Raw genomic sequence first — 12282 nt, forward strand, 5'->3', positions numbered from 1 at the left:
GCAAAGGAAACAGTCAACAAAACCAAAAGACGACCAACAGAATGGGAGAAGGTATTTGCAAATGACATATCAGATAAAGGGCTAGTATCCAAAATCTATAAAGAACTTATCAAACTCAACACCCGAAGAACAAATAATCCAATCAAGAAATGGGCAGAAGACAAGAACAGACATTTCTGCAAAGAAGACATCCAAATGGCCAAAGACACATGAAAAAGTGTTCAATGTCACTCAGCATCAGGGAAATCCAAATCAAAACCTCAATGAGATAACACCTCACACCACTCAGAATGGCTAAAATTAACACGTCAGGGAACGACAGATGTTGGCGAGGATGCAGAGAAAGCAGAATCCTCCTACACTGTTGATGGGAATGCAAGCTGGTGCAACCACTCTGGAAAACAGTATGGAGGTTCCTCAAAAAGTGGAAAATGGAGCTACCCCACAACCCAGCAATTGCCCTACTGGGTATTTATCCCAAAGATATAAATGTAATGATCCGAAGGGGCATGTGCACCCCAGTGTTTATAGCAGCAATGTCCCCAATAGCCAAAGTATGGAAAGAGCCTAGATGTCCATCAACAGATGAATGGATAAAAAAGTGGTATATATATATATATATATACAATGAAATATTATGCAGCCATTGAAAAAATGAAATGTTGCCATGTGCAACAACGTGGATGGAACTGGAGGGTATTATGCTAAGCAAAATAAGTCAATCAGAGAAAGACAAGTATCATATGATCTCACTTGATATGAGGACTTCTTAATCTCAGGAAACAAACTGAGGGTTGCTGGAGTGGTGGGGGGTGGGAGGGATGGGGTGGCTGGGTGATAGACACTGGGGAGGGTATGTGCTACAGTGAGCGCTGTGAATTGTGTAAGACTGTTGAATCACAGACCTATACCTCTGAAACAAATAATACATTATATGTTAAAAAAAAAAAAAGATAGTAGGAAGGGAAAAATGAAGGGGGGGAAATCGGAGGGAGAGACAAAGCATAAGAGACTATGGGTTCTGGGAAACAAACTGAGGGTTTTAGAGGGGAGGGGGGTGGGGTGGATGGATTAGCCTGGTGATGGGTATTAAGGAAGGCACATACTGAATGGAGCACTGAGTGTTATACGCAAACAATGAATCATGGAACACTACATCAAGAACTAATGATGTAATGAATGGTGACTAACATAACATAATAAAATAAAATTTTAAAAAAATCACATACACAAAAAAAGATGTGGTTTGTATCTACAATGGAATATTACTCAGCTATAAAAAAGAATGAAATCTTGCCATTTGCAATGACATGGATGGAGCTAGAGTATAATGTTAAGTGAAATACGTCAGAGAAAGACAAATACCATATGATTTCATTCATATGTGGAGTTTAAGAAACAAAACAAACGAGCAAAGGGAAAAGAAAGGAAGAGAGAGAGAGAGAAATCAAGAAACAGACTCTCAGCTATAGAGAACACACAGATAGTTCGGGGCAGTGGGGGTGGATAGGTGAAACAGGTAATGGGGATTAAGGAGTGCACCTGTCATAATATTCACCAGATGATGTACAGAAGTGTTGAATCACTATATTGTACAACTAAAACTAATACCACACTGTATGTTAACTTAAAAAAAAAAAAGAAGAAGAAAAAGAAAAAAGACAAAAAGCCTAGCAAGAATGAATCATGCGCTCAGGTTTAAGAACCTTCTCATCCTCCACTGAGCCCTTTCGATTCCAGGCAAGTGCAAGTTTAACAAATATAACACATCCCCAAGTAAGACTTTTGGCTTGCTAGGGTTTTTGCCTTGGTAGATGATTTTCTGATTTATAATTAGCCACATGTTTCTACAACCTGAATCAAGAATGCTTTGCACATGGTAGGCCTGCAAAAAAAATTAAAAAGGTCTGCTTAATTTAATAAGTGAATTCACCAACTTCTCAGGTGGCCAAGAGGCTTCATTATAAAAGACTAATTGTAAGGAATGTTTGGAAATCTGAATTTTAAATAAGGAGCATTTGTCTGAAATCTAAATATTAAAAATATCAGAAGTAAAACAAGTTTGAAAATTATTGAAACCAGCTGACAGAGACATGAGGATTCATTGTACTAATTTCTCAACTTTCATGAATGTTTGGAAAAGTCCATAATCAAAAAGTCAAAAAAATTAGGATATAAACAAATATAGAAAAGGTCTCAGAATTCCTTCTGCCTTAAGTGACCATGAGATGAGCTAAGATATAAGCTTAGCAGGTCTAAAACCTGCAGAGAACCAGAATGAATATAAATGAAGGGGACCAAAAGCAAAACATAAAACAGGATTTTCTTTATTGGGACCAGGCAAAGCCAGCCTTCGTCTAAGGATAAACTGGAAAGTTAGTGCATGAGGTTGAGAAAGGCAGGGCAGCCTGGAACTATGCCTGACAGTGTGTATATATGTGGGCTGTGGGCAGTACATACTGTGGGGTCCATTCCTCTCTGGCTAATTCTATGCCACTGAGACAGGGAGAGAGGCATAGGAATAAAATCCTCTGCCCAAGGTTCTCCAACCACTGCCAATGCATTTGTCATGACCTGCACCATCACCTTGCAATGTTAGCAGCTCATCCCTAAAGTATGCATGACACCAGTTAGCTTAATATTAGACTATTCTATTTTTTTAAGATTTTATTTATTTACTTGACAGAAAAAGACACAGAGAGAAAGAGAGGCAGAGGGAGAGGGAGAAGCAGACGCCCTGCTAAGCAGGGAGCCCAACTCAGGGCTCGATCCTGGGACCCCAGGATCATGAACTGAGCCGAAGGCAGACACTTAACCGAAGGCCAACACTTAACCGATGGAGCCACCCAGGCGCCCCTAGACTATTCTATTTAAAAAAAAAAAAAAAGATGACAAAGAAGAAGAAGGTGGGGAGAAAAAGAGGAGGAGGAGGAAAGTGATCTCTTTTAAGGATATATGTATAAGCAGAAAACTAACAACAATTTATAAAATCTTAATAAAACTTTTACAAGGAAGTATAGGAGCCATAGGTTAATGTTGCTTTAACCTACATTATAAGGAAAAAATCACAGCTCTGAGTCCACTTCCCCCCCAAAATCTCAGAGATGTCTGTCTTCTACTTTTGTGGCAATAGCAAATACGACTATGTGGGGAGAAGGGAGAACATATTACTAAAACTTTGTCTACTTATTCATAATGACTGAACTTTTCCCTACACAGCATAGAAAGAATTTCACTGTGAGATATATGAAATTAAAATTTAAAAAAAATAAGAGAAATAAGAGAGTAATTCACATGTTACATTGAGCAATAGAAAGCATTTTTAAATATTTCCCATAAATACTAGTAGCACCAGTAATTACCACTTGAACAATTTCTAAAACAGACATAACTGTCACAAAAAGCCACAGACTTAACACTAGGAATGAAGGTACAGTCAACACAAGGCATATTTTTATCTTTCAGGAGGTATTACTCTGTAGAGCATCTAACATCAAAAGCACCTGTGTGTATTGTACAAACGATACTCCTAAAGGCTATGATTTTCAGAAGGATGTAAAATAAACACATGAGACACTTCTCATATGTATTATAAGTAAAGACTGTATTTTGAAATCAGTTTTAAACTGTAGACAAACCAGAATGTAATGCTAAGGTGATATTACCAGAAAATCATAAAAACATACTCTGAAGTATAAAAATACATTTGAGAAAAACAAGAATAGCAATCACACAAATCACTTTAGAATTCTTAGAAAATGGGTAGATTACAAAACACACTTTAAAAATATTCATGGGATAAATATGTTAGGAGATGTGCACTTATGAATTGTAACATCAGTGGCAAAATCACCATCAAATGTAAAATTTTACTTGTTATTAAAATATGGTCAATATTTAAGCAAACCAAAATATGCAATATGGAAAAGCAAGGACAGCAAACACAGAGCAGTAGTGGGGATATTATCTGTTCCTTTTTCCTTATCACACGGCAGATAGCAAGGATCAGCCAGTTTATGCTTTCTCCCTGGGCCCAAACAAACCATCAGAATCATTTCCAAACAGAGCATGTCAGGTAGGGACTACCAAGAAACCACACACAAAAATATGAAATTAAACCTATTTTCTATACCTAGCACAGGATTTTAGTGACCTGAAACATTTAAACAGATTTTTAGACAACTATTTTTAAATCAGAAATGGTTATATTTTCATATTATTTAAATTCACATAATCAAGAAATGGATTCCAATATATTTTTCACTTCAAAGACCAAAATCCATCACTGAAACAACAACACAAACTTGAATGCAATGATAACCTTAAAAATCCATTAGTAAGAAACAAGGGAATAGGCTGTTTTCTCTGGAGAAAAGCAAGCATACTCCTGAGAGTATGAGAGAGCACTTTGCATGCTGACAATGAACATACGCAGGCCAGGAATAAGAGTACTGATAAAACATAAAAAGTAATAATACCCTTTTCAATATAAGCAATACATTCTCTCATTCTCTACTCAATAAGGTAGGGGAGTGATTTAAGGCATGAAAGCTCCTAAATTTTCATGGATCAACAACAAAATAAGAAGTAAAGAGTTGATTTACGGCATTAACAAAGATATCAAATAACACTTACTTTTGCGAAAGCTTCAAAAATGTCAAAGGAAGGTGGCAGCTGAGAAGCATCCTGGATTTCTTCTCTCATGAAATGTTGAAATGTCATTACCAGCTGCCTGAGGCCCTCTTTCTTATCTTCAGTGATTTTGTTAATATCTTTTTTAAAGAGAGAATAAATAGCACAATCACACAGTGAATTTTTAATGGACAATTTTCAGGTGTTCAATGCTAGCTGTTAAACCAGATTTATCCTCTCTAGATTTCATTCTGACAGAGAGCAAATACGTTCCTTTTTATTTTTTCGCAGCTACATATTACAATATATATATTACCAATTAAATTGCACCAAACTTCATCTACAATATAAGATCAAATACCTATCAAAACAAAATAAATAACATGTACAGATGAAAAACACTACAACCCAAATCAGGAAAGATGTGTGTTACAGGTCCCCCACATCACCCTGGACATCACAAGTGCGTCAAGTCAAGTGAATTTAAGCAGATCTTCCCATGAAACAATTTTCAACCAGGTCATGACCAACTGATAAACAGTATATCTCAAAGGAAAAAACAAAACCAAAAACAAAAGGATAACCAAAAGTAAAAAGTTCAGTGAGAGTCCAACTGGTGAAATGTGTCACATAAAAAGTCCACTGAGAAGAAAACAGGGAGCAACCCAAGAAATCTCGACTTCAAATTATTTCCACACTGAATAAACAAGATGCGGTGCTGCTAAACCCAAACAGAAGGAGAAGGTTCCAGAGCATAGCTGTCAAAAAATCACTCCATTGAAAACTCAATTTAATTTTTAGCACAAAAAGGTGTTAAGGCTAAGAGTGTACAATTCATAATGTTGTAGAACACTTCACTTAAGACAGCATGGATGAGGGCGCCTGGGTGCCTCAGTCATTAAGTGTCTGCCTTCAGCTCAGGTCATGATCCCAGGGTCCTGGGATCGAGCCCCACATTGGGCTCCCTCCTCCATGGGAAGCCTGCTTCTCCCTCTCCCACTCCCCCTGCTTGTATTCCCTCTCTTCCTCTCTCTCTCGCTGTCAAGTAAATAAATAAGATCTTTAAAAAAAAAAAAAAAGACGGCATGGATGACACCACTATTGAGTAGGGCTACTGTTACTCACAGCAAGAGACATTAATTACTTAGCAGTAATATAACACGAAAAATTATTAATTAGTTCTCTATTAAAACTGAAAAGATATATCAAGTTGAACTACAGCATAATTCTGGGGCTCATGTCAGCTCCACATATTCTTTTTAAATTACTTGTTCAACAGAGAACAATTAACCCGATGATTTCTTAAATAATAATTTATTATCATTGGCACTTAGGATCCCATAACCATAAATCTGTACTAGATCATTTTCGTATTTGTCTCCACCCAGAAATATTAAACTGTGTAGCAAAATTTACTCTATGAGCTCTGGCTACTTTGGGGTTGAAGTCATAGACAACTTCACTAAAGGGGATCTGTCCCAGTATGAAAGGAACAAAAACCCTACACTGAACACTCAGACTGGAGGGCCTGTCAGTATTCCTAAATATCCTGGCCACTACCATGGAGTGGAAAAGAAGAACAATGCTCAATGCTGTCAGACAGCCCAAATCACCTATACCATCTACTTTACTTCTAATCTAAAGGACCATGGAGTACCTGGGTGGCTCAGTGTCTGCCTTCAGCTCAGGTCATGATCCCAGGATCCTGGGATCAAGCCCTGTGTCAGGCTCCCTGCTCAGTGAGAAGCCTGCTTCTCCCTCTTCCACTCCCCCTGCTTGTGTTCCCTCTCTCGCTGTGTCTCTCTCTGTCATATAAATAAATAAAATCTTTAAAAAAATTAAAATAAATAAATAAAAATAAATAAAGGACCAGTGACCCCAAATGTTCCCTAGAACCCCCTTGTTCACATCATTGTTCCCTGGCATCAAAAAGAATCAAAGATCAGGTTCTAGTACTTTACAAACTCCTAAAAGGCCAAGACTACCCTGGAACAAATTAAATAAGCTAATGTGTCAAGCATATATAAAAACATGAAAAGGTTTGTGAGATTTGCCTCACAAAATAAGGAGACAGAAAAACAATGTTAAAAAGAAAGCAATGCATGAGGTCAGCAAATAAATGACAGGATTTTTTTGGTGCTGATAGACAATCACTTACTTGACTCCAGATCATAAAATGAGTAAAGTTTCTCCGATTCAGACGGTGTTTCTTCCATCTATGAGGCAAAGGGGGAAAACACCAAAAACAACTTCAAGTGCTCCAATATATCAATGAATAAATTTGAATCTCTTTAGATATTGAAATGAAACTCTATTTAAAGAGACAATGTTAATATTCCTCCTCTTCATCACTTTCTAAGAGTTGAATTATTCAATCAGTAACAATTTTAAAATCTAAGTTATGACTTACCCCCTCAATTTGATTTCCAATTGGAAAATTCTTTTATAAGAAGTTCTCATACTTTTATTTCTTTTCCCCAGCTCTACCCACAGACTTGTATTACTGTAAGCATTTTACTCCTATCATTATAGAAAAGCAGAGATGGATCGATAAAAATAAGAGTTTATTACAAACTGCAACCTTCACCAAATTACCTTAAGTCAAAAGTCATCAATGTCCTTATCTAAAACATAAAAGAATCATAGATTCCCTGGGTTGCTGTGGGGATGAAATGAGGTCTATCCTGTAAAGCAATTAGCACGGGGCCTAGAAATCCTAAGTGCTCAATAGACCGTATCTATTATTATTATTATTATCAGTGCTTTCTATTAGATTCTAATCCAGTAGGTCCTGGTTCTCTATCATTCTGATATTAATAAAGTAAAAAAAAGTTCAGCCTCAAATATAATGATCATACTTTTAATATCTAGCAACTAAAGAAATACATAACAAAGTTGATCTGAATTTATTAATGCTTTGAAATAAATTTGTATTTTTTAGTTCAACACAATATATATATTTGCAAATTAGTACCTAAATATATGATAGGGGTTATATACTCAGTCCAAAGACAATGCCCATTTGGTATTCTACATCCAGATTTTTTAGAAGTGAGATATAATTGATATATAACACTGTGTTAGTTTTAGGTGTAAAAACATAATTTTACATGATTAAAACTCTCTATAAAATTTTATAGCCTACCCCTACCCCAAAAAATTCAATAAACAACAGGACAGAAGAGAGCTGGAACCTGAAATAATTTGAGAAAGAGACATTCACATGAAAGCTTTTGGCAAAAGGGAGTCTGGAGGGTATCGCCAGAGGTTTATTCCACAGAACCCAGTGGTGGTTTAGGCAGAGTAGGGGAAAAGACTGAAGAAGCAATTTCAGTGAAACCTGTCTATAAAAAAAAAAAAAAAAAGCACTCTTCCATGTAAGAGTAATTATCATCATGTGATTAATAGGAAAATGACAAGTTTTTGTCTTAAGATACTCCCTGATATAATCTACCTTCTACCTTCACATGGGTTTAAAGTTGGCCTTAAATAATAATATGGGGAACCTGGGTGGCTCAGTCAGTTAAGCATCCTACTCTAGCCTTCCACTCAGGTGGTGATCTCAGGGTCATGAGATCGAGTCCTGCCTTGGGCTCTGCACTTAGCAGGGAGTCTGCTTGAGATTCTCTCTCCCTCTGACCCTCCCCCCACTCACATCCTTTCTGTCTCTAAATAAATAAATAAAATCTTTAAAAAAATATATGAATAATACATACAACTTCAAGTGCTTTGGTTAATTAAAATCCAAGCTTATTCCATGAGTTTTATACTCACAAGTTTGAAAACAACTCTGCCAAGCAGTCGAACAGAATCCGGGGGATACCTGGGTTTGCAACTTTTAAGGCATTTGCATTCCCGCTTGTGGTCTGGCCAAGCTTTTTTCTGTTAAGACAAGAGTGGGGAGGGCATATGTTGTAACTTTCATTTACACTGGTTTTGAACGTGGAGAGTCATCAACATTAATTTGATGTTAACAGCCTAAATATAACTGCAAAATAGAAAACGAAAGCAAAGGGCGCCTGGGTGGCTCAGCCGTTAAGCATCTGCCTTCGGCCCAGGTCATGATCCCAGGATCCTGGGATCGAGCCCGCACCGAGCTCCCCACTCCACGGGAAGCCTGCTTCTCCCTCTCCCACTCCCCCTGCTTCTGTTCCCTCTCTCACTGTGTCTCTCTCTGTCAAATAAATAAATAAAATCTTAAAAAAAAAAAAAGAAAAGAAAACGAAAGCAATATTCTAATACTATTAATGATGCAGAACCTAGTCTTTCCCAAGAATGTAATTACCAGGCATGGACATCAACACTTCTCCTCCACCTCTGCCCTTCAAACTACCCCATGGTTATTACCTGGCTGGTGGAGTCCAAGGAAGAATCATTATGACTTACTTAATAATTTATAAGATAGTCTTTTATCTTTTAGCTGATTAAATAGGATTCAATAAGAGGCAGTAATTTTGAATACAAAAAGAAAATATCACACCAAATTAGAAAATAAACACATGGTTCAAGAAAATCAAAACAGGGGCGCCTGGGTGGCTGAGTTGGTTAGGCGATTGCCTTTGGCTCAGGTCATGATCCCAGAGTTCCGGGATCGAGTCCCGCATCGGGCTCCCTGCTCAGTGGGGAGTCTGCTTCTCCCTCTGACCCTCCCCCCTCTCATGTGCTCTCTATCTCTCATTCTCTCTCTCTCAAATAAATAAATAAAATCTTAAAAAAAAAGAAAATCAAAACAGGGCAGATAGCCTTCTGAATTTCTGTGCTGCTTTAGAGAGTATAGAAGTATCAGGGACTAATATAACAATAAATATGAAACCTTTTGTTTTTGAAGACCACACAGCAAGGGGTTATTAACTAAAATGACCAAATGTCATTTGCCCAGGACTGCTGTGGTTTATTTATGTTGTCCCGGCCTAATCATTAATAGTACCCCTTTTCATTCTGAAAAGTGTGCTGTGGATGATAAATTATATGGTCACTTAACCCACAATCCTACCTATGTGCTGGTGTGGCTGAAAAGACCAACGAGCCAGTCACCAATCCTGCATTGCTGAGAAGAGCAGACAGTAGGGAGGAGGACACTGTCTCCCTGAATCTTGGGAGTCAGAAATGTCATGGCTCCTTCACAGGGAATGACCTCTATAGAGAAATACAATGCAGAGTATCTAAGATTTAACCCTGGTTGAGTGGGAGAAGGCTCGACTAAATGTCTGACACGTTCTATTCCAACTGAAAGCTGGAAGTTCCATCACCGAAATGCCTGACACTCACACACATTCTTGCTTCAGAAACTGTAAATATGCCTCCCAACTTCTGGCCCTATAAAATCCCTCCAGGAGGAACTCTCTCTTTTCCACCTATAGCACAAACACGAAGTGCAACCAGAAATTCAAATCTGGGGACACCTGGGTGGCTCAGTCGGTTAAGTGTGTGACCTTGGCTGGGGTCGTGATCTCAGGGTCCTGGGATGGAGTGCCACATCTGGCTCCAAGCTCAGAGGGGAGTCAGCTTATCTCTCTGCCCTCCCCCCACTCATGCGCTTGTGTGCGCTCTCTCTCTCTCAAATAAATAAAATTTTTAAAAAGTCAAAAGTGCTGCAGCTACTTTGAAACTGTGAGTTTCAAGCCAGCATTTTGCTCAGAAAGACTGCCAGTGTTGAGTTCCTGGGTGAAGATGTGGCTTATCTGCTATTTCCTACGAACCCAAATCTTGAAGGCAAGGTTTGCAAGGGGTACAACACTTCTTTCCTCAACTGAACCCATGACTGCCTCACTTCATTTCTTCTTATCCACTACAGTAATGCTTTTAATGTGATGTTTGTAATCTTTTTGCTTTTTTAGTATTTATACTTCACTCACTTCTAAACAAGACTGAGTTGCTTCAAAATGAAGATGTATGGGCGCCTGGGTGGCTCAGTTGGTTAGGCAACTGCCTTCGGCTCAGGTCATGATCCTGGAGTCCCAGGATCGAGTCCCACATCGGGCTCCCTGCTCAGCAGGGAGTCTGCTTCTCCCTCTGACCCTCTTCCCTCTCGTGCTATCTCTCACTCTCTCTCTCTCAAATAAATAAATAAAATCTTTAAAAAAAAAAGTAGAAATGGAAAAATGTTGAAGTTACAAAAAAAAATAGTCCTCTAGCATTTACTTAGCATTCTGCAGTATGTCAGACACACCACTAAGCAAATAAAAAAGGATATTTCATTTGATTTTTCACAATAATACAAATGGTAGATATTATCCTTATATTAAAGATGACTAAAGTAAGCTGGACGGGATCTCACCACCAAGCTACATAAACACAAAAGAGGAGAGTAAAAATCCTTAGTATTCTACTCATGAGAGCTCAATAATCACCATACATTTATTCGACTTGCCTTTTGGCAATGCAAAAAATAAAGCATAATGGCTTATATAATTCTCATCTGACAGAAAAGAAAAACACAGCTTCACCAAGTATTAAATCACAAGAGGAGTTTATTCTAAGAATGCCAATCAACATACCAGACAATTATAATGGCCATCATATAGCTACTTCCAATGTCAGTACTCACTAAACGGCATAATATTAAACTGTAAGTCTGTGAAAGAAAATGTTTCTATTGTTTAGGGGGCTAGTCTTAGACCAGCAATTAGCAATTTATCAACATGGGTAAGATCCCTTAAAAAAATACCTTCCATTGGCAATTAAGTTTGAAAACCGCTGCATAATACACACCCTGCTTAGAGAATGGAAGTAATTTAGTTTGCTAAAAAGCTCTGCATGAAAGAAACTTGTATAACTTAGTTAACACAGAGTTTCCTGTGATTGTTACTGCCATCCTTTGGGAAATTAGGTTGGTATATATGGACTCAGATATAGCTATTTACTTTCTTTCCTTCATCTGATCTTTCAGTGAGAGTGGGTTTAACAGACAAATTCATGATCATTCACACTGATAGAAAACGAGAGTGCTAATATTTTTTATTTCTGACTGGTGAACCACAACTTTGGTGGAAGAGTTTTCATTTAGTATTAATAGTTGAGAATGCTGATAGATGCCCTCACTGGACTGGCTATGTAGGCAGGAATGAACCACAAGTACAAATGGGTCTCTGAGAAAGCCCTCTGGCCCTGTTCAAAGCCTGAGCAAGTGTCCAGGTACCAAAGGATGGCACCTAGCAAAAGAAGGTGAGACCATTTGGACCAAAAAAAATCTTAAAAGAAGATTTTATTCAACACTTGTAAGTACAAGTGATCATCTACAACTCCTTTGTTATGTTCTGAGCATCTCAGTCTCCTGCTAGCTTACCACAGTGAAGTAACTACAAAATGTACCCCTAGGTAACAAACCTGTTGATCTGTTAGATAACATTATTTAGAATTAAACATCCAAATTTTGGAGAATTCCTGTCAAAACAACTTTAGGTCTTTAGCATAATTAATATTACACTACTATTTCTCAGAAGTTAAACTTATTAGAAACTAGACAGTATGTTTCTTAAAGCTATTCCTAAATCACTGCATGAAAACACCAGAGAACATACTTATCTTCCCATTTGCTTCAGGAAAAAGATACTCATTCTTTTCATCTAAAAACCAAATTAGATGGGCACCTGGGTGGCTCAGTTGGTTAAGCGACTGCCTTCGGCTCAGGTCATGATCCCGGAGACCTGG

The 12282-nt window shown here is 37.8% G+C and overlaps 1 protein-coding gene across 6 annotated transcripts in view; it reads right to left on the reverse strand.

Moving 5' to 3' along the window:
* Positions 1-12282, reverse strand: part of SMYD3 (SET and MYND domain containing 3) — a 707320-nt gene that overhangs the window by 509648 nt on the left and 185390 nt on the right. For all 6 annotated transcript variants that reach the window (XM_027613201.1, XM_027613207.1, XM_027613205.1 and 3 more), the window contains 3 exons: positions 8407-8514; positions 6791-6848; positions 4636-4772 (listed from right to left, as the gene is read on the reverse strand). In XM_027613201.1, coding sequence (XP_027469002.1) covers positions 4636-4772; positions 6791-6848; positions 8407-8514 — 303 coding nt within the window. The remainder of the gene's footprint in view (positions 1-4635; positions 4773-6790; positions 6849-8406; positions 8515-12282) is intronic.

This window comes from Zalophus californianus, chromosome 10 (assembly GCF_009762305.2).
Source record: "Zalophus californianus isolate mZalCal1 chromosome 10, mZalCal1.pri.v2, whole genome shotgun sequence".
NCBI lineage: Eukaryota > Metazoa > Chordata > Mammalia > Carnivora > Otariidae > Zalophus > Zalophus californianus.